Here is a 25,644-nt window from a genome sequence, read left to right as displayed (position 1 = left end):
GGACAGGCAGACATCCCCACAACAAAACCCTAAATTTGGATAAAACGATTCATAAGAATCACATAAGATGAAATATGTGACTGTTTTCTTATTAAATGAACTGTCTTAGACCCCCGTGTTAATTCAGGTGCGTGCCTGCCTTTTGCGTGCGGCAAGCAGGAGAGCAAAGAGTGTTTTGACTGCTGTGAAAATGTTGAAAGGATAATTGCAGACAAATATGGACTGAAGCAGAAAATTTCATGAGATAAAAACATGTAATCTTTTTTCAATAAATTCTGACCTTTGAACTTTAAAGCGCTCTGGAGTCGGAGCAGAGTTTAGAGTGTTTTGATCACAGGAGTAGGAAACAATCCTACACGGCCACCACTGGAATCTGATTAAATCTTATTTTTTGATCTTTATTCATCAAAGAAAGAACTATGTGTAACTTCTTCTCCTCACTCAGAAACTTGAATTAAGCATTCTGATGCCATTTTAGCCTGTGGATTCTTACAAGGACATAATTAACAAGCAAAAAGTAAAAAAAAAATCTTAACCATATGATTATGAAGTGTTTTATGGGGCCCTTGGTGCAGCTGACAGTTTTTTTATGGTGTTTTTCTTTGTTCTCAATTTTTTTATAATGATGGGGATGACACACCTTAAAAAGTGCAATTAAATCTGTAGTGTTGAAGGAACGTGATATGGCTTCTCCTCACATGATGCTACTTGCAATCACTGAAAACACCAGCTTTGTTCTGTTTACTCATAATATTAGTGAAGCCTGCAGAAATATCAGGTTTAAACAGAATTAACAGGCATGCAGGAATAAAAGCTGCTGAGGATTCAAATGTTGACTTAGAATTTGAATGCCAACTTCATGAATAAAGCTTTGAAGCTTCGAGAATAAAAATCAGGATGTCACTCTGAACCTGCTACACGAGGGAAGTCTATGGGTGTGTGCTCTTCTACTTCCAACTTTGTGAGGTTAGTGATGTTTAACTTGTGTGCGTGTCTGTGTTTACACACCTTCTGCTGTGCAATCCAGCCCAGAGCGTCTTGGAAGCTCCTTCCAGGCTCCTCCCAGCCTCCTCCAGAGCTCCCTCTGGTGCTCCTCCTCCTGGTCATGGTGCCTGAGATGGCCATGTGGACGCCCTTCAGCTGGTCTTTACATATCTCCAGACTACAGGTCAGGGAGGACAGAGAAAGGAACATTATATATTCAGATTATTTTAGTTACCGATAGGATTAAAAAAAAATAGGGAAATCAGAAGAGGAAGACGGGAAGAGAGAAGTAAAGGAAGTCTTCCTCACGTCCTGACTACGTTGTCGTTGGGTTGTCCCATTTGTCTCAGGTCCATCGCGCAGCCTTTCAGGTGCTCAATGGTCTCTTTAGCCATCGCCATGTAGCGCTCCACATCACCCGAGGCGCCGCCCTGCAAGGCAGAAACAAAACATTCAGAAAACATGCAAAAAGAGACGTGCAAAAGTATTGTCCTAGTTTTTCTGTGAGGATTTTTTTTTGTTTGTAAAAGAAGAAAAAACTAAAAATCCTGCACAGTGTTGTTCACTTTTATCTTATCAATTGACTGAGACAGCTGACAGCGTTCTCCTCCTTCATAGCTTTTGTTTTTTTGGCTCTATGACCATGTCATAGCAACTTTATGTTGCACAAAAACTTTGTTGCTGTTTTGGATGTGACCCTGAGCCAAGTACTTTTGGTTTACGCCCAAAACATCAAATCCCAGAGAATAACTGCTTGAGAAAGAGCTTGAAATCAAGGCCGATATCCAATATCCCATTTTGTCAATGTTGATATTCTTTTGCACCTAATAACAGAGAACACAAAGTCTCTCTTCTGGTGAAATTAATATATTATTCTGCCTGTTTTTTGTGATAGTTCACTGGCCTGAGGCAAACACAGGCATGAGGCCCTCCACATCCTTTGTTCTACCTCTTATTCAATCCTTATTTATCTAAGAAAGAACAACTAGTAACTTCTCCTCTGCACCAGATAGGCTGAGACACCTGAATTAAACATTCTGATGCCGTTTAAGCATCTAGAAGAACATAATTATTAGCTACACATAAAAAAAACTTTCTTACTAATAAGTTTATGAGGCATTCTGATTGGTTAGAGGTCACGAGTAATAACTGATCAACACTGAGGTCTATGTGTAGATATTTAGACAGCAGATATCACCGAAGTTACAATAAATATCACAAGCTTATGATCTATTTCTATGAACAACAGGCGCAGTTGTCCAGTTACAAATCTGAAAAGTCATTTCGGGATTTTGCTCAACAGAGAAGATGTGGTGGTTTTTAAATCAGTCTGTCCTTTCTTCGAGTCTGCTGCCCCCCACAGAGATGTGCTGCAGAGTCAAACACAGCGTGCATCTGTCTTGTGTTTTCCACCGCAACTCTACACTGAGATTCAGAGAATTATTATTTTAAAAACTAACAGTGACAGTGAGTGGAGGGTGATCCGTACAGACCACAGACCAACGACAATCCATTTCACTATCAAACATGCATCAATGGGTTTTGAACAATCAAAATATTGGAAAATATTTGCTTGGAAAATTAACATGAAGGTTTTTGCAACACCAAAAATCATATTAAAATACAGTTTATCAGATGGCATTTGTACGTTTTCCCTGTGTTTGGGTTCAGGTTTTGTTCAGGTTTTGTTCAGAATTCTGTTCAGAAGAAAACCATAAATATTTTTAATTTAAAGAAACTGCTACAGCCACCCAGTATTATATTAGGAATCATTCCAGCAGAAATAGAGAGGGGAGGGGCTGCAGTAAAACAAATTACACAGAACTGGATGAATATTAAGTCACCATTTATTAATGCCTGGAAATTAACATTTGAAGACATAAAAGAAATTTAAAGAACCACTTAGAGGTCGAGAAACAGAGAGGATGAGTTCATAAGAAACTGGAGTAAATGGGTCAAAGAAACAGATGGAGTCAAATGGCAAAACTTAAATAAATAAATTATACTTGAGAAAGTACCGAAGGATTTGCTCCACTTTTTTCTCTTGTCTTTTTCTCTCTCATTTTTTTAATTCCCCTCACTCTGTTCATAAAAACAAAAACTGCATAAATGTGGCAAGATGAATGAAATAAGTGACAAACTTGATAACTTGTAATGGTAATTACAGGGGCGATTAAGTAATTTTTAAAAATCTGTTTTACCCTTCTGGTGAACTTTGCAGCAAAACAAATAATTCACAATAAGTTTCTCAACACTCTGTGATGTAACTGGAATATTTGCAGAGCTCACACTGTAAAAATAAGTTGACAAAACTTATAATTTCAGACCAACTGTCTTCACTAATTTTTTGAGATCTGAATCAAACCCAAACTCTTAAGTTTTGAGACAAATAAATAAAAGTTTCCCAACTCTTCCCCATGAAAAGTAAAAACTTAAAGTAAAATGATTTCAGTTTCATTTTAACTTAATACTTAATTTAAACATTTGGGGAGCCAGTTGAATTGGAATTGCGAGTTCCCTCAACATTTTTTTACAGTGCATCTGACACTGTAAAAGTATCGGTGGATTCACTGACAGCTGAAATGTCACTCAGGGGTGTTTGGCTCCAAAAAAAGAGATCCAACAGAGAAATAAACAAAATACTTTCATTCTCAGCTGCATGGTTCCTATCAAATGTTCTCTCTCTCTCTCTCTCTCACACACACACACACACACACACACACACACACACACACACACACACACACACGGCTTACTCATCCAGTTACACAATTTACAGCCAAACAACATTACTGTAATTCTTTCTGCATCTTTTTGCAAACAGCTTTTACTTAATTTATTTTTTTAATTTGTGGAAAGAAAAGAGAGAAATAAGCAGCGCTCTAAAACAAACCATGACTCACAGTCTGAAGGGCGTATTCGGCTTTCTTCAGGTACTCCTGGCACTGGCCCTGCAGGATCATGGCCCTCTGATGGATGGCACTGGAGCCACTGCAGGGGGCAGCAGAGGGAACTCATCACCATCAACCACAGGACTGTAATCATCTTCAGCTGTATTTTTTGTATTTAATCACCAAAATATCAGTTTAGACCAGTGCCTCCAGGCTCTTTTACAACATGACCTCTTTAAATGAAGCATCTTATTAATGAGGTGTGAGCAGCTTCATCAAAGAGTGATTTTCTCCTCTCAGATGGTTTTATTTGAATACTTTTTGTGACCAGTATTTCATAAAAAAACGTACCTGTATCAGAAATATATCACATGAATCTTTTTTTTCTTTCTTTTTTCCAATCTTATTAATCATTTGTGAACCCTGAGATTTATCCGGTACAAACCAGATTGCCCAAATAATTTCCCCGTGAAAATGAAAATCTTGTTGAATGAGGTCAGGTGGATAAGAGCTGCCGATTCGAGCGTTTGAACTGTTTGTGCTTCATGAATTCATGTTTCACATAAATCATGTGTCGCTGGATTTGTTTAAACACAACTTAAACTGAGAAATAGACATGCATTTTCTATCTTAACTTTTAATGATTAATTGATTATTGATTGCTAACATTTTCAAGTACCGTTTAAGGAAAATGCACAAATTTGCAACCCTCCCTTTAAGTATCCATTTTATTAAAGGCTGCTAATATAGCTTTTAATCAGAGTTAAGGTAGGACATTTTTCATCTATTTTTATCTATTTAATGAGTAATCAGATAAAATAAATTATAATAATAACGATTCTGATAATCAGCCAATAATTGCTGGTTTATATTAATTTCTGTGTCTTGCAAACCAACACAGAGTGGATGTAGTTAACTCATTACATAATCATCAACACTTCCTCATCAGCATCATCATATCCAGAAGTTACACTGAAAACAAAGAAGGTTAAGTTGTCTTTCTTTTTTTTTTATTTATCGAGTGAATCATTTTCAAGTTCAGTTTCTGCTAAACTTTCTTGATATCGCTTTCAATACCCTGGAAAAACGATAAAAAAAAAAGACTACTTGGTTCACAGCAAACTGTCTGGGTTTGTTTGTTCGGCAGGACAATAAAGACCAAACTGAACTGATTTTTGAATGAGCACTTTTTTCCTAGTTCCAGTACTTTTGAGGCTATTGAATTCATTTCATTGCTTTAAAGATGCATTACCGAAAAAGTTTTGAAGAACCGATGCTTTTAACAATTTCACTTCCATGTTTCACATACCAGCTAAAACAATGGGATCATTGATAACTATTGTTTTGCATCACAGACCAGAATGTTACAGCAGCTCACATATGATGAATGGCAACAGTGATATGATGTGTACAAGTTGTACTGTGTTTATTATCCTGTTAAAGAGCCCATTCAGCAAGACAGCGCCTCTAAAGTCCATAAAGTCAATTCTGTGTCGTCATAGAAAACAGAGCAGAGTGAGAAGTCGAGATCAAACATCTTTGTTCAGCTGGATCATCAGTGGCACATTTTCTGGTTAACTCCGCAAATAAATTAGCCCGCAATTTTGAGTCCAAAATTTCCAGACACATTCAGCTCAGCTTGGGATTCTTTCGTAGAGACTTTCGACTCTGCAAACTTGTTCTCCTGACCTGGAAGTCGACCCCCCCGCTTTGTGCATTGACTGAGGAGATGTTGTCTATCGTACAAATGGAAAGGAATAGATTTGTGGAAATTTGGGGACATTTCCTGCCACTGTGTCATATTACCCAGCATCCACTGGGACTCTGACCTGCCTGGTTACATGAGTGGGTGTGGTCTCTACAGTGATACACTTATTCATGTTGCTTTATCTTTAACTGAGATGCTACAACATCTTTTGAAAGATTATTTATGTAATCTTGTCTGCCTGTCTGGCAGCTTTTTTGTTTTCTTCAGTTGCATTTAGAGTTGTACTTTCTATGTATTGTTTTTTTAATCTTTTCCATATATTTTGTCATTGTAAAATTCAAAACCTGTAAATGAAGCAGTAAAAAAACATTTTTGACCCTGTTTCTAAAAGTTATTGCAAATTCTGTGAGTTTTCCTAAACCAGTAGTTGAAAATGCGAACAATTAATTAATCAACAATAATTAGTAAGATATAAAATGCTGGATTTTTCTGGTTTTGCATTTTTCTCCTCGTTTTATTTTTTTTTCTCATTTTAAATTCAAGTTAAAGTTTGCCAGTTTAACAAAAGGCTCTCAGTGCAAAGTAAAATCTCTACTATCACTTAATTATTGATGAATACATTTTTAATCAGTTCAATTCTTAACTGATTAATGATTAACATCCTTAGTAAAAGTTAAACATATCTTGTTACTTATCAGCTGATATGTGTGCAGATAACAGTGCACACCACAAAAGATAAAAAAAAAAAAACATCTGCACACTTCTCTTCTTTGCACCAAATTTATTATCGAAGCTTTTGGTCACAAAGGACCTCTGGCTCTACAGACAACAACCACCACAACTCTACTTTTTCTCAATTTTTACAAGAATCAGAAGAAATACCTGCCAATAAACGTCAGAAACTCCATGACATTAAATTAGCAGTGAGAATCAATTAGACTGAGTGGAGCAACGAGGTCTCTGTGTCAGACACGTCATGATCATGTCGGCCAGATGCTTTCTGCCTCTCTCTAAAGTCCCACCACAGTGACATATTTCCTCTGTGTGTGACGCTGTGGAAGGTCTGAAACTGACACACATTTCTGGAATAAATGAGGGCTAAGCTGTTGCAGCGGCGGGAACTTAGCAGTTCAATGCGAGCTATAAATCAAACTGAGTAGCATTTCTCTGCAGGGAGGGACGCTGCTGTGCAGACAGAGGAGAAGCTTGTTTATAATGTTGTTTTTTTTGTTTGTTTGTTTTTTAAAAAAGACAGCGGTTAAAATGCTGAGATATTTCTTACAGTGCAGCATTGTTTTATAATCACTGTGTATTATCACTTATGTAATGAATGAGTCAGTTAATGTGGTAACTCCCTCAACAAACAAACTCTGAATGCACCCCAGCTCAAGTGTTTGTAAACTGCATACATTTTCCTATTCAATGTTTTATCTTTATTTTGACTATTTTTCTGCATTGATTAATACTGGAGGCATCAAAACTATGAAATATGTGGTCTTCTCCTACACACCAGTGGACCTACAAGTGTACAGAAGTTTTCTGCTTTTTGATATTTTAGATTCTTCAGTAGTCTCCTTTTGTTAGTATGATCTGAACCATGTCTTATATAGAATAAAGACAAACACTGAATGTAAAGTGTGTCCAAAATTTTAACTAGTACTGTGCACACAATTTTACTTAAATCTGTGTGAAAATAAAGGAGATTAAAACCTGACCGATATATATATAGACCAATATAGCTGTGATAGACCAATATTGGGCCAATAACATATCGATCGAGTTTTGTAGATATCGGCTGTAAAGATGTCTGCCTTCTCTCCAATATGATGGAACTAGATGGCACTCGGCTTGCCGTGCTCAAAGTGCCAAAAAACACATTTGAAATATCTTTGTTGTGAGCAGTTTCATGTAGGAACTACTTTCTTTCTGCAGTACAATCTTCCACGACTTTCTTTACACTAGAAAGAAAGTAGTTCTTTGATGAAACTGCTCACAACAAGTTCTGTGGATTACATTAAGTAACTGGGTGATGATTTCTGCAAAGAGACACTCTTGTTGAGTTTTTCAAATGCATTTTTGGCCCTTTAAGCACCACAAGCTGAGCGCCATCTAGTCCCATTATATTCAAAAGAAAGCTGACGTCTCTACAGCAGATATCTGCAACACTCTGCAACTTACTCCAAAAAATCTAAAATGGATAAAATAGTACAACAGGTAAAATGAAAAATAGCCTTTGCATTTTTGATTTTGGCATAAACTGTAACTCTAAGTCACAATACACTGTTCCTAAACTCAATGATAGGTGTAAATTTCAGGTTATCTCTGAGATCAGAGCTGTGAAATTTGCAGAAGAGACTTATTTCCCTGCAGGTTTGATCGCTGCAGATGTTTTTCATGAATTTGTTCGGTGAATTTTGTGTTTGATCAGCAAATTCCAGAGGTTTTTTGGCTTATGGACCATTTTGTCTGCTCGGGGTGTGCAGGGGTGAAATGGATACTGGGATACAACAGGCTGTCACGTTTAATATTTAACAGCAGCCACCTCTTTAGACTGGCATGCGTCCTTCCTGCAGTGAGGGCCCCAAAATGTCCCCCAGGTTCACACAGACACGGACAACAGGTGGCATCACGCGGAGCGCACATTAAATATGTTAATTAGTTAACCAAAAATGAATTCATACCTCATTCCGCCTCCCATTCCGCTTGACATTGTGGTCATCATTCCGCCTCCCGCACCGCTCATCTTTCCGCTTCCCATGCCGCCGCCTGCCATACCGCTCATCATGCCGCCTCCCATGCCGCCCAAGGAGGACTTTGAAAAGGTGTAAGTGTTGTATCCGTCCATGTATTGGTCGTATCCATTACCGCCTCCGTGCACGACCTCGCTCCGTGCGTAATGCTGCGTCATCCCGCCGGTGAGGTCGCCTCTGGAGCCGGCCCTGCGGGTCATGTTCAGCCCCTTCTGAGAGCCGTACATACTCATTCTGACAGACGAACGGCAGCCGAACCACCCCGAGAAAGAAGAAGAAGAGGAGAGAGACGCAGCAACAGGTAGCTGGTCTCTCCGTCTCCACCTGTCCGCCCCGGTCCCTCTCTCTGCTGCAGACTGCAACAAAGTGCAGGGCAGGACCGCTTTTGGAGGCGGGTGACCACACCCCTCTCCGCCTCTCTGTATCTCTCCTCAACCTGCTGAGCCAAAAAAAACCTTCTCCCTCAGTGCCACTCCCCTCCAAACCCAGCCGGAGGCGCACACTGTGTGTTTGTGCTCGCGTAGCTCCGACTTTGTGGGGACCAAACTGATATGCAGACAAGTGAGGACATTTTTGAAACGTTATTTGAGGACATGTCTGAAAAGTGATGACATTGTGGGAAAGTGAGGATGCTTTGGAAAGCAAAGCGAGGACTGTTCAGGAAAGTGGGGACAAATACAAAATGCGAAACAACAGCACAAGTTGCATTTTGGAAAGCTGGGAGTGGGCACATTTTGGAAAAAAATAAATTTTGAGAGTGATGACAAGTCAGGATGCTTTTGACAATTTAGGACCAAGTGAAGACATTTTGGAAACCGAGGATGGTATTTCTCAACAGTGTTGTCTGCACTGCTTCAAAGGGCTGTGTGATGTAATTACATGCAAGTCACGAATTTGAAACAAACAACCCTTTTTACTGACCCAGGAGTGACCAGTCCTCATCTCCACAAACTTTACCGTCGACATGCTGTAAAATCACTCACTCATTCAGCCACAACTTCAATGCCACAGTCAGTAACCCTCCATGAACGAGCGTCACAATCCCTGCAGAATAACTTGTGTGCAGAACTTTTTTGCTCTTTGATATTTTGGAGCTTTTGCTTCACCTTCTGCTTTGGTGACAACTGCACACTGTTATACTTATATACCTATAAAGAATAAAGAAAAACACTGAATGTAAAGTGTGTCCAAACTTTTAACTGGTACTGTGCACACAACTTTACTTTAATATGTGTGGAAAGACTGGAGGTTAAAGCCCAACCGATACTGGACTTTTGGGGCCGATGTTAATATCAATATTAGGGAGTGATTCCAATATTGATATTTTGCATGACATTCTTTGTACAGAATGTAGAATGGACACATTATTTGCAGTGATCCCTCAAAAGAGGTTAACACTCGTGACAAAGATGGAGGCAGGATGTTTTACAGTCTAATAAAAATGACACTGAAACAATAGATGAAAAGAATTCAAAAAAGAAAGGATTCAAAAATACACAAAATGAAAATGAGAAATGGCTTGTTTCACTATCAGAATTTGATCCCTTTGGTCTGATAACATTTGAAAAGTCTAGAGGAGCTACATGATTAAACTATTTTAATCCATTCAAGACAATGGTAGGCTAAAACAGGAAGTAAGATAGTTTTTCCGGCAGAGGTTACTGGTGTGCAATTTAAAAATACGTACAATATTTCGATTTTAATGTGTTTAAACTTTAAATATATTATATGCACGATTTATATCCTTTTTTTTGTTTTGTTTGTTGTTTTTTGCATATTTTGATATGTTGAAACTTTATGTAACATCTGCAGTAGTTGAGTCACATGACAGCTGTTAAGGTGAAAGAGCTTCAAGGCAAACTGCTGCAATGACGGATCAGATGATCAATCCACCTGACCAACCGCCAAGGTGCCTGTCTGGCCTCTCCCTCTCAGGTCTTTTAAGACTTTTACTTATACTCAACATGCCCGTCTCACCGACCGTCCCTCTGTCTCCTCCTCTGAGAAAGAAACGCACACATCACTTAAACACTTTGCCTCCGGCCGGTGGGTGGGACTCACCGGAAAAACAAGTTTGACAGCTGTTCTTGAATTGACAGTGACTGAATTTATTATAACAGTTTGAAGACTGTTAAAACATGCTAAGTGGAAAAAGAGAGTTATGAAAACAGCCCTGATTTATTAGTGATTAATGCTTTGTGCAAACATGCCCCATTTATTTCATTTTCACATATTATTTATTATATATTATATGTTTTGTGCTGATTTAAAGTAACAATATAGAATTGACAGGTGTGTTCTTTGCAGCATGTGTTTACTGAACAAGTCCAAAGTCATTTTTCTGGGTATAAATATATTATAGTGTTATCAATTATGTAATTTACTATCCTGAAATAGTGGCCTCATGAGTGCCACGTATTAGAGAAGAGAGAAAGAATAAAACGTGTGTGTGTGCAGATCAGTGTGAGCTTCAGTGCAAGTTCATTCACATATTTATTCACATCACAAATCCATCACCTTGATTTTGTTAATTTCAGGGGTGCAAGACCATCATTAAAGGAGCAATATGTAACAACTATGTGTTCAAAAATAAGCACTGCAGTCCAATTAGCAAGTCAGCCAAAGACAGCATATTAGATAAGCTGAAATCCTGTTCACTATAGTTGAAGTGAGTTGTTCTCAAAACCTGAAGAAATGTCCTCTAGAGTGCCCTTCCAATGTACAAAATGTGATACAGTGCCATATAGGCTGCCCTGCATGCTAAAAACTGAGTTGGTGTCTACGTGCCTCCAAAGAGTTAAAGAGTTAATAGTTCTCTGTGTCTTTGTGTCTTTGTGTTACAGAGGTGCAGTAGTTTTTGTACTTTAAGTCACATAATAAAAAAGATTTAAATTTAAACCAGGGATTGGAATTGTTTCACCATGAATGCAGCACAGCATTCTGCACACTAATGCTTGGCTGCAAACAATTGGTGCCCTTTATTTTTCTTTTTTTCTCCCCTGGTCTTCAGTCCACCACTGGCAGGGGCACAAAAGTTTGGTGATTATCCATCTCGCTGCCTGCCAGGCTCCATTACCTTTTTGTTCAGTTCAACTGTTATAAACATCTACTGTTAATGACTCAGTAACAGACGCTGACTCATTCAGTGAACATTCGGCATTAATTTGGACCCTATTTAACTTGAAATGGACAAACAACACGAGTTGTGGACCGGAATACAAATTTTAAAAGGGGACATTGCAGCTGTAGTGTTCTTTTCAGAGAGGCGAGTCTTTCAGCTCAGCATGTTTCCTTATTCTCTGATAACATATTAAGACTATTTTATGTTTTATTACAGTGAATGTTTATCAGATTTTTCCTTTACCAACTGCTAAAGACCATCTTAAGGTCACGTCTGTCTGCAGGCATTTTAACCTTCTACCGCAGCATGAAATCGGCTGGCATGATGGAAAATCTCAGACAAATAGTGGTGAGAAATGTGTCGAGTTGTCAGGTATGAAACCATCGTAGACTTCTGAGTCATACTACACAAGTGTGAAGTATGAATCAGGCATACACATTCACACACTCTCCGATTAATTCTCCACTCAGCAGATGCTTATTTCAGTCTTAATTTCCTTCTTGTTCTGAGTAAACAGCAGCAAATTTTAGCTGTGATCCTTTTTAGGCCTTGTTTGTGGCATTGCTTAAGGAATGATAATAAAGTGCAGCAGGTATGATATATTTTTGTAGTCTAATAAAATGTTTTGTTTGTGGTAGGTTTATCGTTGTTTTTTAAGCTGTTCCTTCCCTTGTTATGCTTGAATTCACATTTAGCTGAATAGCTGTAATTCATAAAGCAGTGTACATTTCAATACACAAATAAAAGTACACCACTAACATTACGCTATTCACACTCAAACTGCCAGAAAAAAGAGAAAGGGTTAGTCTTTGTAGCTAACAATAGTGGTTGGTTTGTGTAGCTAACATTAGCAGTTGGTCTGTGTAGCTAACATTATTGGCTGGGCTATGTAGCTAAGATCTGACGTCGTTCTGTGTAGCTAACATTAGCAGCTGTTCTATATGGCTAATATTTGCTGTTGTTCTGTGTAGCTAACGTTAGTGGTTGGTCTTACTTGTGATTGTTTCTTTAAATTAGAAGTTGAGCTTTTGGATGGTGACAGTATTTTCACAACTGAATTTCCTCTGTACTGTGAGGATATTCTCTTTTCTGATTTTAAAGACAAACTATTGTTGAACTTTCAGCTCAGTGATGCATTTTTTTTCATTAGACACCATGATAATGATTATAAGCATACACTGTATTGGAATACAGTTACCTCTTTTGTATCCTGATTGCATAGTCCCATTACAGCCTGACTTTGTGACAATTACCTAAATTACCAATGTTAGCATCCTAATACAGCAAACAAAGATCGTGAAACCAGTAAACCTTACACCTGCTAAACATACAAATGTTAGCATTTTAATTGTGACCATGTTTGCATACTGAAGTTAGCCTTTAGCTTAAAATGCCACTGTGTCTTCATACAGACTCACAGAGCTGCTAGTGAGACCACAGGCTCTTCATCTTGTATTTACCTGACCAGGGTCAAAACCTCTTTTTACGGAGAGTTTGTGCCAAAACAGTAGCACAAATTACTCAGAAATAACATTTACAGAAGGAAGAAGAGCGAGAAAAGAAATGAAAAGCGCCAGACTGCACAGTGTACAGATAATAATGAATCCAAATGGTGTATTTGCTGTTTTTGAGTCAAGACCGATCATGTCTTAGATTTTACAAGCATGCCTTGGCACAGATGCAGCTCACTTTTAGCCCTGTGTTTCCCTTTGACTTTGACCTCATACAGTCCCCTAGTACAAGTAATAATAAGAGTAATAAACAAGATAACAATAAAATATGATTGCCAAGAACTTGAACCCAGACCCTGCACTCATCTCCCTTCACCAACAACCTCAGCAGCTATTGAGGAATGTAGCGTGTGTGTGTTTGTAAGTGTGTGGGATTGGCAGTTATGTGTACGAGCATGCAAGAGCGAAAGAACGAAAAAGAGAGAAACAGAAAGGGGTGTATTATGGAGTGTTTGTTTGCTGTTTATGATTTATTGCAAACAGTTCCTTTCCATTAACTCAAGCATAATTGCAGACTTAGTGGGGATGACTGGCTGCAGAGGAATTTTTTTTTACCCATCATATTTGGGGATTTGACAATAAATCCAGCTCCTCTGCACTTTTATTAGTATCTATCGACTTAGTCTTGGAGCTTTTGTGTGCTTGCTGTGAGTGATTCACAGAGATAATAAACTGTTCAAACATTTTTCTCAGGAAAAAAAAAAAGTCCAACCCTTACCATCACGCTTTTCCCTGTGGCAAATTACATTTAAGAACACGCCTTTGCCTGCACATAAACTCACACAGATGCACACCTTTTGCCAAAACAGCATTCCAGTGGTGCTCTTCCTTTTTCAGAAGCTACACTTTGGGTCCTAATTTGAAGCTCTGAAAGCTGCAGTGTCACGTTGAATGATGAAGCACTGAACATGAACTTGAGTCTGCACAAGCATGTTTTAGGGAACAGAAGACAGAAGAAGAGGATTGTCCTAGTTTTTTAGCATATTTCATCTGCAACTGCAAAACTAACCACTGAATTCAACACATTTACTGTACGTGAGTCTTTTTTGTCCTCTGGCTGAATGAACTGAATAATTCCAGGGTGTGTTTCTGAGGCGTATCCCAGTGTTCCCACCCTCTCACATCTCCTTTCATTCCTGATTACTGGAGACAGGATAAGGCTTGCGCACTTTAATGGGTTTGTAATGCTGTCCGACATATCACAGGGAATGTATCTGTGGAGTGTATGCGCAGAAGCTCTCTTGTTTGAAATGCTCAAGGACAGGAAATGAAACTACTGTGGAGCAGTAACATTAAAAAGTCTTGGAGGGGTATTTACTCCGGCGCTAAAATTCAATTAACAATCAAATGAAGTTGTTTAAATCAGGATCATTTCCTCGATGAGGCACTCCCTGATCTGATAAAGCCATTCATGTCCTTATATCTTTCCTTTTCAAGTATTTGAACTTGTTATTGTTATTGTTTCACCCAGGCATACTTCTCTCACTTTCAACTGGTCCAGAATGCTGCAGCAAGAAAAGAGAGACCAGTTCTTACCTGTTTCACTGATTCACTCTCAGTTTTGGAGGTGAATTTAAAATCATGCATGGTTCTGCCCCTATATTTCAAAGATTTCTCAGTGGCTGCATCAAAATTAAGGAACTCTCCCTCTATTATATTTCAGTTATCTGAATCTACTCGTGTCTTTAAAGCACCTCTAATCAATATTTGATGATGAATCCACACAGAATCTGCAGCTCTGTGGTTTAGCCTCTTTAAGCGAATAGTTTTGGTTTTACAGCACACTTTTCCTAATCTAGAGCATGTTCAGGGCGTGTGGCTGTTCCCAATGCATGCCTGATCGGAACAGGGCAATTTGTTGGCTCCCAGTATTGGTGCTTGCAGCATTGTCTGGGGTTACCCATTTGTAGCAGCCCTGACTACAGTGGGCAAATAGCTTAGCTACAGAAGTGCTGCTTGCAGCATTGTTGAAAACCACTGCGGTTGCTTGCCACACTCTCAAGAACTGCTCGTCCCATCAATGTCACACCTGACACCATATCCCCTTTGGTCCTTATGTATATAACCGCCATGTTTGAAGTCCATCGGATCAGTGATTCTTGAGATATACCAACTTCAACACTAGCGTTGGGCATCGCCAGTGGCTGACAGTCATCAACCCTCTACCATCATAAGATCATGTTTTAAAAGCCCCTGTGTTTGAGGTACTGTGTCACCTCAGGGTTGCTGTAAGGCAGGAATTTCATTCCATTTTTGAATGTTAAAAGAAGCCGATGCTGCTGTCATTGCACTAATGTTATGTCTCCACATCTAGATTACTATTTTCCTAAAAAAAGTGGTCAGTTGGGCGAACATTTGTGGAACTGTGGTTCTTTTCTGCAGACTTCTGTTACTGTGTTTCTTTAAATCACGACTCTATTTTTTTTCAGAACTTAGCTTCCTCGGTATAGCCAACCAGCTAACTTTATTTGAAGCATAACAAAACTAAGTCACAGACATGTAAAACACGACCCTCAAATTTTTTTTGCTAACTCTTTACTGACATGTTGGCTGTAACAGATTATAAGTGTTTGGAAGTATGCGTTTTATAGCTTGTGTTTACAGTTATAGAGTTTTTCTCAAACAAGCGATGATAATGGCGTGTAGCGTTATGGGTGTCAATTAATGTGAACATATGCTCATCCTCCTTCATCCGTTAAGACCTTTCAGAGTAATATTAATTCATCCAACGCCCTGTGATCATCTCCAACTTGGCCTCATCTCACAGGTGAACCGCGGGAAGCACCTTGGTGAATACAGGCTCCACACCCATGAACACACCCATGACTGGCTACAATCAAGGGAGGAGTGCCTTTATATTAATCCTGCTATCAAGTGAAACCAATTTTTTTCCAACACACATAAACATAAACACAGTTATCTCGTGTTAGCGGCGCTGTGCTGACTCAGACAGATGCCTGCAAGTACAGACAGCACATCTCTTTTCGTGTAATAGGAGGAGCATTTTAATAGTTTTGTTTTGTTTTTTTCGCTGTCTGATGGGCTGTCTCATCTTGTCAGATCCTTGGCACCTTCAGCCTGCATGTTCTGAACAATGCATATGTGTCTTTATATGGGTGTGTGTGTGTGTGTGTGTGTGTGTGTGTGTGTGTGTGTGTGTGTGTGTGTGTGTGTATGTTAAGGGAAAGTTTTCAGTCATTAAGCAAAAGGATTAAAAGCTATGATGAGTAATGATGATAATAGCTGGTTTTCAGGGTGTGGCTGCTTCTCTAACATTGTTCTCAGGATTCAAAGATATTATAGGAGACTGGGAACATGAATCAAACATCTTCATGACAAGATTTCATTGTTCACTTAAAGATAAAATATGTAAGAATTTTAGTTGCATGATATATTTAAAAAGTCATATTATGAGTCTTGGTAATATTGCAATTAATTGTGCGACGCTTGTAAAAAAAAAAACCTAACTAATGTGCAGAAATGTCATTTTTGACCGTTGGACAAAACATGAAGATATTTGATATCTACTGAAGTTAGCATGCTAACCAGCTAGTTTTGGCCCACCCTGTCTCAAAATACCACTTTGTACCTCGAGAGGCGATAGTAGCGTCCAGTCTGCTTGCAGCCCAACAACACTGAGGTGGTTTTCTTGCAAGATTTGGCTCCTGGCATCCCGGGGCTGACTCTCTTGAAAACCCAACCCTACGTGCCCATCGTGAGAGGTGGAAGCAGGTAAAGCTGGCTTACAGGACTGTGGTGAAAATTGTGGGCCAGTCACCTGTGAAGTGGATAAAACAATTACAGAAACATTGATGAAAAGAAAGAAACCCCATAACCCAGGAGCTGAAGTCTTTTAAAGCACACATGCTAAAGAGAAAATTAAGACATACCAAAAACCACACAGAGAGGGTGTGTCAGAACCCTCTGTCTCCTAGGCAGTCTACCAACATTGCAACTTGGAACATCAGGACTGTGCACACAGCAGTGTGACTGACTGATGACTGACCTCCCTCTCACTTCACTTCATGGCTTTCCTGTCCCCACCTGAACCTGCTGTGTCTTTGTTGTCACCGGAGTCAGAGTCCTGGTCAGAGCTGCTGTAAATCATCTTGGCACAGCATTCCCTCTGGTCAAAAATGACCTCCGTCGGTCTCGGAGGCAGTATTCAGCCCTGCTCTGGCTGTGTTCACTGGAAGGCTGCTGAGTCCGGTTCCGCTGACTGATCAGTTCTGGTGTCCACTCCAGGGTCGTACACCATCAGCAATACCCATCTTCCCTCAAACTTCTGGAGATCCAGACCTTGTGTGCTAGTCAACAATCATTTAAAGCCACCAAAACTCGTTTAGTGCTTCAAGTTAGAGTCCTGCACTAGGTTGGGTAACCGGACAGGTGACCTGCAAAAATGTTGGGTAATGGGTGAAAAACATATTTAAATAAATTTGTGGTGTGGGTACAGGTAAAAATGAACTTACTGCAGGGGGCAGCAGTTGAGAACAATAATGTATAACATATAGTAACATATCTTTTCCCTGGAGAAATCAGAAATAAAAATAATTGTGAAGCAAGTAATATTGCCTAATCAGCCAGCAGGATTTTATTTTGAAACCTACACCACCACCTTTGACCCCCACATCCTGACAAACAAAGGGAAGTCATTGTTTGATCTGACAGTGATGTTGGCTAGCTGCTGGCTAAAATGGATGACATAAAGGCCAAAATAGCCGGTGGAGGACACCAAATTGTGAACAACATATCATCGAAGGCCAAGTTGGATGTTTGGGAGAATTTTGGTGCGCTGAAAGACTGTGAGAATAATGTTGTTAGTGGCTCTGCTGCTTGTAAGAAGTTTCAAAATGTGTTAGCTTTTGATAGCTGCAAGCTTGGCTTGTCATCACCATGAAAATACATTGACAGTTGCAGGAGCACAGGAGCTGCGCCAGTTGAGAACACAGGTGAGTGACAAGCAATTGGGGGTGCGGTTCAGGTTACAGTGCTTATATCCACCATTCTGCACAGGGACCGGGTCAGTTCTGGTTCTCAGCTTTGCATGTGCATATGGGAGCAGGACTGCAAAACCGGACCCATGCAGGACTCCACTCAGAACTCCTATTCCTGCCAGAGTTGGTTAACAATTAGCAGCTACAGTTAGCAGCAGTTAACAGTTATTCTAGTGTTATGCTGCCCCCTTTATTGTGGGAGTATGAATTTTTTACAGGTGGCCAAGTTTTGCATCTTTGACCTACTTCACATTGAGTGCTGTTAAAATCTGTCACATTTCATTTCACTTTTTCATCTGCCATTCATCCAGTAATGTGAGAAGAAGACTTGGTGATTAAAATAAAAGACAGACTTGGTTGTTGTAGTTCACACGCTTCAGCCAAATATCTGTCAAGCTTATTACTACAATGTTGATGTAAGGGTTCACATAACGAACAAAGAGTAGAGCCGGTTCTACACTCATGCATGGGCGCGGTCCTGCTGTCTTCTCTGCTCAACACCTGCAAGGCTAATGGCATGTCAAGGTAACATCCATGCCTGCGCCTGCATAAACAGGTGGTGCAGGGAACACAAATGCAAAAGTAATTACGTCCATAAATAAAGATTATCAATCATAAGGTCACTTTCTTTGAAGAAATATTTCTATGTTTTGCAAAAAGTGGTTCCTGTCAAGTTCAGAGGACTATCAATCAGCAGTCAGGGAAGGAAACCACATGAAAGCTGTTTTAACAATTTAATAAGATAAAAATAGGGCTATAATGAGCCACAGGGAGATTCTGAATCCAGTATTGACTCCTTTTATAAACCTGTTCATTACAGGATTGACTACAAGATTTTGCTGCTGCAAGCACTTCAATGGTCTGCCCCGAGACCTGGCCCCATAATTCCAGTTTATCAGTGGAGGTAGGTCAGACATTTTTTTCCGAAACCACAGCATTTAGTACAAATCTGGCAACAGAGCTCAGTGCTTCTGCTTGCACAGCTTGCTGTCTGAGTTTGCAAATACACTGTAAAACATTTTGAGCTGGTTCAACTTAGAAACACAAGTTCCACTTTTTTAAACTTAACTGAACTGAGGTTAAATATTTAGCTAAAAGTAATTTCATGAGTTGTGAAAACATAAAACTAAGAGATAAGTTAAATAAACTTCAGATATGAAGTTGAAAAACTTTCATCAGGCTAACAGATGCATGAAGTTTCCATCATAAGCTTTTTTTTTTTAAGCCACAAAATACTGGAGTCTCTCGAGAGTTTCAACAAACAAATACATGCTGGGAAATCTGCTGATGTGCTAATCTTGTTTTTTTTTTTTCAGAAACTTATTTTAATGAGTTGAGTCAGTAATCACATTTCCAAGTACTTCTTTCCAGGAGTAGATTATATATGTACTATTTATCTGAATGCGTATATGTGGATGTTTTGTGCATTACTTATCACAAATATTTAAAAAAATGGAAAAAACAAAAAGGATTAATTGAACTCTGAGCTTAAGGAATTCAGGTATTTTTTATCGGCCTAGAACTGGATACAAAATCTAACCAGCAAAAAATAATGACAAAGGAGGCTGAGACAGGAGTGAACCTGTTCTGTAGATGGCAAATGCACCTCATAGCTTTCATGCTATAACTGTGAAATAAACAGCAAATTCACTTAATGTGAATAATAAAGAGGGGAAAGCGTAAAAACACAAATAACCATTGCAGCTATGCAATACAATGCATGCAGCAGTTTCTACTAGTTTAACATGACAGAAGCTGCTGAGTCCAGCCATCGTTTGTGCCTCATATATGTTTTTTAATTAATGAAGTGCTTGTGAAAACTGAATTTGCTCGTGTCTTTTGGATTTGTTTTGTATACACAAACGCTATTTGCACACACTTTAAATGTTCTGATACTGACTCTGCGGTGGAGGTTAGGGTGGAGCCGGGTACGTAGCAACCAGAAACCAAAGGACACACACACACACTAACACACACACAGAGCATGGCCATATAAAGGGAAGAGTCCGCACTTTTATTCTTTGAGTCATAAATGTTTAATAGAGCTCACTGAATCATCGGCTATGAGGAGAAAGAGAGAATGGGCTCTTAGTCTTGTGTTTGCACCTGTGCAGGTGTGTGTGTGTGTGTGTGTGTGTGTGTGTGTGTGTGTGTGTGTGTGTGTGTGTGAGTGTGTGAGAGAGAGAGAGAGAGAGAGAGAGAGAGAGAGAGAGAGAGACAAGACTCATTCATTGCCTGAGGGACTTTGCATCAGAGGTGAAAGCTCTGGAGCTCTGTGCTCAGTTTCAACATGGCTGCCTGCTGTTCCATGTTTCTTGTCGTGTTTATAGAAACCCAGTCCCAAAAAAGTCGGGACATAGTGTAAAACATGAATAAAAACAGAATATAGCACAATGTTTCTTTTCTTTGTCTTTTTTTTCTTTAAATATACACCCATTCTGAATTTGATACTGGCAACATATTCCCAAAAAGTTGTGACAGGAGCTTGTTTACCACTGCGATACATAACTTTTTCTTTTAACAACACTCAGTCAGTGATTGGGTTTTCATTCTTGCTTGATATACGACTTCAGGTGCTCAACAGTCCATGGTCTATGTTGTCATATTTTGTGCTTCATAATGCATCACACATTTTCAACGAAGACGCGCTGTTGGAACATGTGCACATTGTGTCTTGGCATTGTCTCGCTGAAATAAGCGGGGACGTCGTCTGGATGGCAGCATATGTTGCTCCTAATCCCTCCATACCATCACAGCTGCTGTCTTTGATGTTAGTGCTGGTAACAATCTGGATGGTCCTTTCCCACTTTAGACTAAAAAAAATCTGAAATGTGGACTTGTCAGACCACAGCACACTTTTCCACTTTGTGTCAGTCCATCTCAGATGAGCTCGGGCCCAGAGAAGTCTGCAGCGTTTCTGGATGTTGCTGATATATGTCTTTCTCTTTTAATGGTAGAGTCTTAACTTGCATTTGTAGATGCAGCGACAAACTGCGTTTACTGACAACAGTTTTTCAAAGTGTTCCTGAGCACACATAGTATCCTTTATACAATGATGTGGGTTTTTAGTGCAGTTTTTAATACAGTGCTGCCTGAGGGTCAAAGGTCACAGACAGTCAATGCTGGTTTTACATACAGAGATTTCTCTGGATTCTCCGATTCTTTTAATGATATTATGAATCTTTGTTGCTCCTGTCTCAACTTTTCTGAAACGTGTTGCAGGCATCTAATGCATAATGAGTGTATATTAGCAAAAAAAATAATAAAGTTTATCTCTTTGAACATTTAATATTTTGTCTTTGTGCTCTATTCAGCTGAATATAGGTTGAAATTATTTGCAAATTAAGCTTTGCCAACCTTTTTTGGAATTGGGATTGGAGCTGAAATTGCAGTACATCTGAGAATACCTGCTGGAGCTGCTACAAATGAGAATATAAGTGTACACTGAGTGTTGTGCTGTCTGGTTTAAGGCGGTAGTACCAGAGAGCAGGCTGCTGTAACTCACTGATCGTGTGACAGAAGTGTACCTGTGCAGCAGGGTGACATGGATATGCCTCCTGGGGGTATGGAGACAGAGCCAGGGAGGGGAGGAAGTGGGATGGGGTGAATGGGAGGGAGGGGCCGTCAGAGAGCTATTACATGACACCTGAACCAATCTGGGTCACTGGTCTCATGGAGACAAACGAAGCCGCTCCACCTCCTCACACACAGAGGAATTCATTCACTCCAGGACTGTCAGTGGAATAGCAATTATCTTTGGTGTCACTTAATTTAGAGGACTTAAAGGACCAGTATGTAGGATTTAATGGCACCTAATAGTAAGCTTGCAACACTTTGTCTCTTTCAAGCGTGTTGTAGGAGAACTGACAGTGGCTGCAAAACTCACAAAAGGCCGAATCAAGAACCCATGTTTGGTTTTTCTATCCTATGCCAACAACCCTGGAACGCTGCTTGTATCATACTTGATACATGAGTTTCTGAGAACCTCTACATCATCAATAAAATCAATACTTTCCTCTAAAACTTGTTATAATGAATCTGAGACATGTCTTCTACCCTCTAGTGCATTATCAGCCAACCTGTGAGAGCAAAATTCAACATGGCTGCCTTCACGTTTTTGGTTGGGAAGTCTGTGCTAATTTTGAAAAAGTTACGGAAGGAATAACAGCTTTATTGTTACTAATTATAAGAGCCAAAGTCACCGTGTTATACGCTAACCGCTGATTGGTCAGCAGTTACTGAAGGAAGGAGGCTGCCTACAGCTAGTTTGGATCAATGCAGCTCTTTTGACCGTTAATTTTAAATATTTGGACAGCTTTTTTTGTGGAATATAGGTTTTATAGCACTTCTGTGGATCCTAATTTGGTTCTGCAAAAGGATTTTCTTTGTGAAGGATTTTCTTTTACTGTCTAAAAGGAGGATTATTTGTCTGCTTGGAGAGAAAAGTAAAAAAGTCTACTGCTCTTCTGACTCTGTGTGGATTTGTAAGTAACCCTTCAATCTGAGATGGATGCACAGTGAAAAATTACAAAGACAGGATGCCTCAAATCAAAAAACAAATTAGATATTTACCTAAACCTTTGTTGAAAATGTCAGTATCAAATATGATACTGCAGGTTTATAAGATAATTTATCTCAGTTGTTATGATGCAATGCATGATGCAATCTGCATTTTTCCTACCACAACCATAAACTAGCTGTTAAATAAACTAATTAAAGATTTAAATGTCATCTTAAGATAAATTTAGAGTGGAAATTAAGGTATTTTTATGCAACCTGTCTCATTATAATCACTTGGATATTGCAAACATTTACTAGTATGTGAACACTTGTCTTTTAATCGATTTTCATTCCTGGTTATCACATTATGTTGATCACGCTGTTTTTGCAGACCACAAGGTGAAAAAAAGGTCCTGTTTGATGAAAAAAGAAGAACCAAACCAACTGAAATGTGCCAAAATTTCCAAAAGCAATGTGCAATATCTGTGTGATCAATGAATTTTAAATGTCTGATGAATCAAATATGATACAAACAAAATATCACATGTAAATTATATACATTTTTTTTGTTTTGTCAAAAGTTCCAATTAAAAATAAAAAAATACCTCAGTGGTGTTTTTACACATTTGAGCCGATTCATTACAGATCATATTCATATTACATGTCTCTTCCTATAGTGGTTTATATTTTTGAATGTATCTCAACAACCGTCCATTAATTTCCTCATATTTCATTATATGAAAATCAGTGCCACATTAGAGGTCTCACACAGTGAGCATCATGTTCTTCTTTTATCACTGTCTCACTTATATCCCTGCAACCATAAGAGGACTTTATCAACACAATGATAACTGAGAAATATATAAGCAGTTTATCACCTCGCCTCGTGTGTCTCTGCTACCTTCCTGACAACCTCATGGTGACAAACGACTCGTAGAAGTCCCTGCACCCAGCTGAGTTTGCCAAGAAATAGTTGCAGCGTGTGTTCAGAGGTGTTACTTCTGCAGGTGTTCTACAAAATATCATCGTACTGACAGTTAGCTGCACACACAGACAGAGAGGAGACAAGATTAGGAGCTGTAGCACTCTATTAACCAGGCGTTAGTATAACAGATTACATGTAATTAGGATTCAGATTACAAAAAATAAGTAACTATAATCAGCCCAGATTACATTTTAAATAATGTGTAATTACATTATAGTTCTGTTGTCAATGATAGCTTGGTAATATTTTGGTTATGTCTTTAATATTTGGCGATTTTAAACTTTTTTTCATCACAACAAATGCTCTCTTGACTAATGAGCCTTTTTCATCAAACATACAGTTTTTTTTTTGACAAATTCTCTACTTTATGGCAAACCTGCCAAAGAGAAAAGGCATTTAAAGGCATAGTTCACTCAAAAATGTCATTATCTACTCACCCTCATGCCGACTGAAGGTCATGTTCAGTTTGTAAGTCCACAAAACACTGCTGGAGTCTCACAGGAAAACAGAATCTCCCAAACAATGGTAGTGAATGGTGACTAGTTTTCATACATAAAAGACAACTGGAAAAAAAACAACAACATAAAATGCCTCCATACTGCTAGTCTGGTGTAATCCATGTCTTATAAAGCTGACTAAAAAAAATGTATTTACACCATGTTTTTTGCCTGAATCACATGCACACTATCTTAACTGTGTGTGTGTGTGTTGTGACGGTGTGCAAATGGTATGTTGGGGCATCAGGAGACTTGGATTACACCAGACGAACAGTGTGGAGGCGTTATATGATTTTTTACATTTGAAAACTGGCTACCATTCACTTCCATTGTTTGGGAGATTCTGCAGCACTGTTTTCCTGGGAAACTCCAGCAGTGTTTTGTGGACTAACTGTCCTTTCACCCCCTGCCCTTGTGATGACAGCCTGAGTTCACTACTGAGCTGGAGGAAATGGAGCCATGGCATCCATCTTTTATTTTTGTCAGTGGTTTAACCCATGTAGCCCCCCCCACACACATACACACACATTCTCCAAATGTCCACTTTCTTCCTCCTTATACAAGGTCGCCTGACTTTGGCAGCACATCAAAACAGAAATGACACAAGAGGGGTCCCTACTCCACAGTTTGAAGCACAGGGCCAGTGACCGAGCTGCTGCATTTGACAGTTTGGGAGTGAGAGCAGGCTGTAAATCGACCACGTTCGTTTGGATATACGAGTGAAATTACCATAAACTAATTAAAAGATTGCTGATGGTGGCATTTAATTTAATTTAGTCTAATGCAATTAAGTTTAATTAAACCTAATTTAACTTGTTTTACTTTTCTGAAGGGTACATGCTTGTGGGGGGGGGGGGTCACATTCTGTGTAGGGCCCTGAGAATGCCTGAGCCAGCTCTGGTATGTGCTGTGATATGGGTGTGGTTGGCAGACGGTAACAGATGACACACACGCACATGAACACATGCAGCCTCCTCCTCCTAGATCTTAAACCTTAATCAGTCCCTGAGTAGGAGGAGGAGGAGGAGGAGGAGGAGGAGATGAGCTGAGCACAAGTTGTCACCTCTCTGTTACACCGTCAGCCGCACCCTGAATACCACCTCCATGTCATTCACAGGCATCAGGAGTGTAACTGTTAATACACATGAGACGACACACACACACACACACACACTAGCTGCAGGCCTCTCCTCCTCACTGAGGGACAATCTGTCACTCACTTGGATCTCAAGGTCACTCATAACGAGGTGCAGCATCAACACCTCCAACATCTGCATCAGCTTAAAGACGCCTGACTCTCACGTCTTTGCTTCGGTGCACCTCTGACACTCCTGCAGAGCGACCCGCAGTTTATTTTCTCTCATTATTAGGCTGAAAATCTAATTAATAGAGACAAACGGACGCGCATTGTGATCGTTTGACGCCCCCTGGCGGCTGACAGGCAGCACTTCACCCCCCAAAAAAACCCTGCTGCCATCCTCCTATTGTCTCCTCTAACCAGTAACTAATACTGCCTATTTATATGACGGTATGAAAAAAAAATCACATGACGCAAAACTGCCTCCGTGGGACGCTCGGGAATAAACGCACCACCCAAATCGCCTTAAAAAAACCTGCAGCAGCACCTCCACCTGATTATTTGGTCATAAATCATAATCAATCGATGAATGATTGGATCCTAACAAGCTTGATATTCAGTA

The 25,644-nt window shown here is 39.5% G+C and overlaps 1 protein-coding gene across 1 annotated transcript in view; it reads right to left on the bottom strand.

Annotated features, from left to right (window-relative positions):
- The window catches only part of dspb (desmoplakin b), a 36,294-nt gene extending 27,615 nt beyond the window's left edge, over nucleotides 1-8,679 (bottom strand). Inside the window, exons 1-4 of the mRNA XM_084723505.1 lie at nucleotides 8,265-8,679; nucleotides 3,888-3,975; nucleotides 1,294-1,415; nucleotides 1,009-1,162 (exon numbers count right to left, since the gene is read on the bottom strand). Coding sequence (XP_084579631.1) covers nucleotides 1,009-1,162; nucleotides 1,294-1,415; nucleotides 3,888-3,975; nucleotides 8,265-8,566 — 666 coding nt within the window. The 5' untranslated portion in view covers nucleotides 8,567-8,679. The remainder of the gene's footprint in view (nucleotides 1-1,008; nucleotides 1,163-1,293; nucleotides 1,416-3,887; nucleotides 3,976-8,264) is intronic.
- Between the last annotated feature and the right edge of the window lie 16,965 nt (nucleotides 8,680-25,644).

The sequence above is a fragment of the Lutjanus erythropterus genome, chromosome 7 (genome assembly GCF_056507025.1).
Source record: "Lutjanus erythropterus isolate fLutEry1 chromosome 7, fLutEry1.hap2, whole genome shotgun sequence".
In the NCBI taxonomy this organism is placed as follows: Eukaryota; Metazoa; Chordata; class Actinopteri; order Lutjaniformes; family Lutjanidae; genus Lutjanus; species Lutjanus erythropterus.
This window is presented reverse-complemented; position numbering and strand designations above follow the sequence as displayed.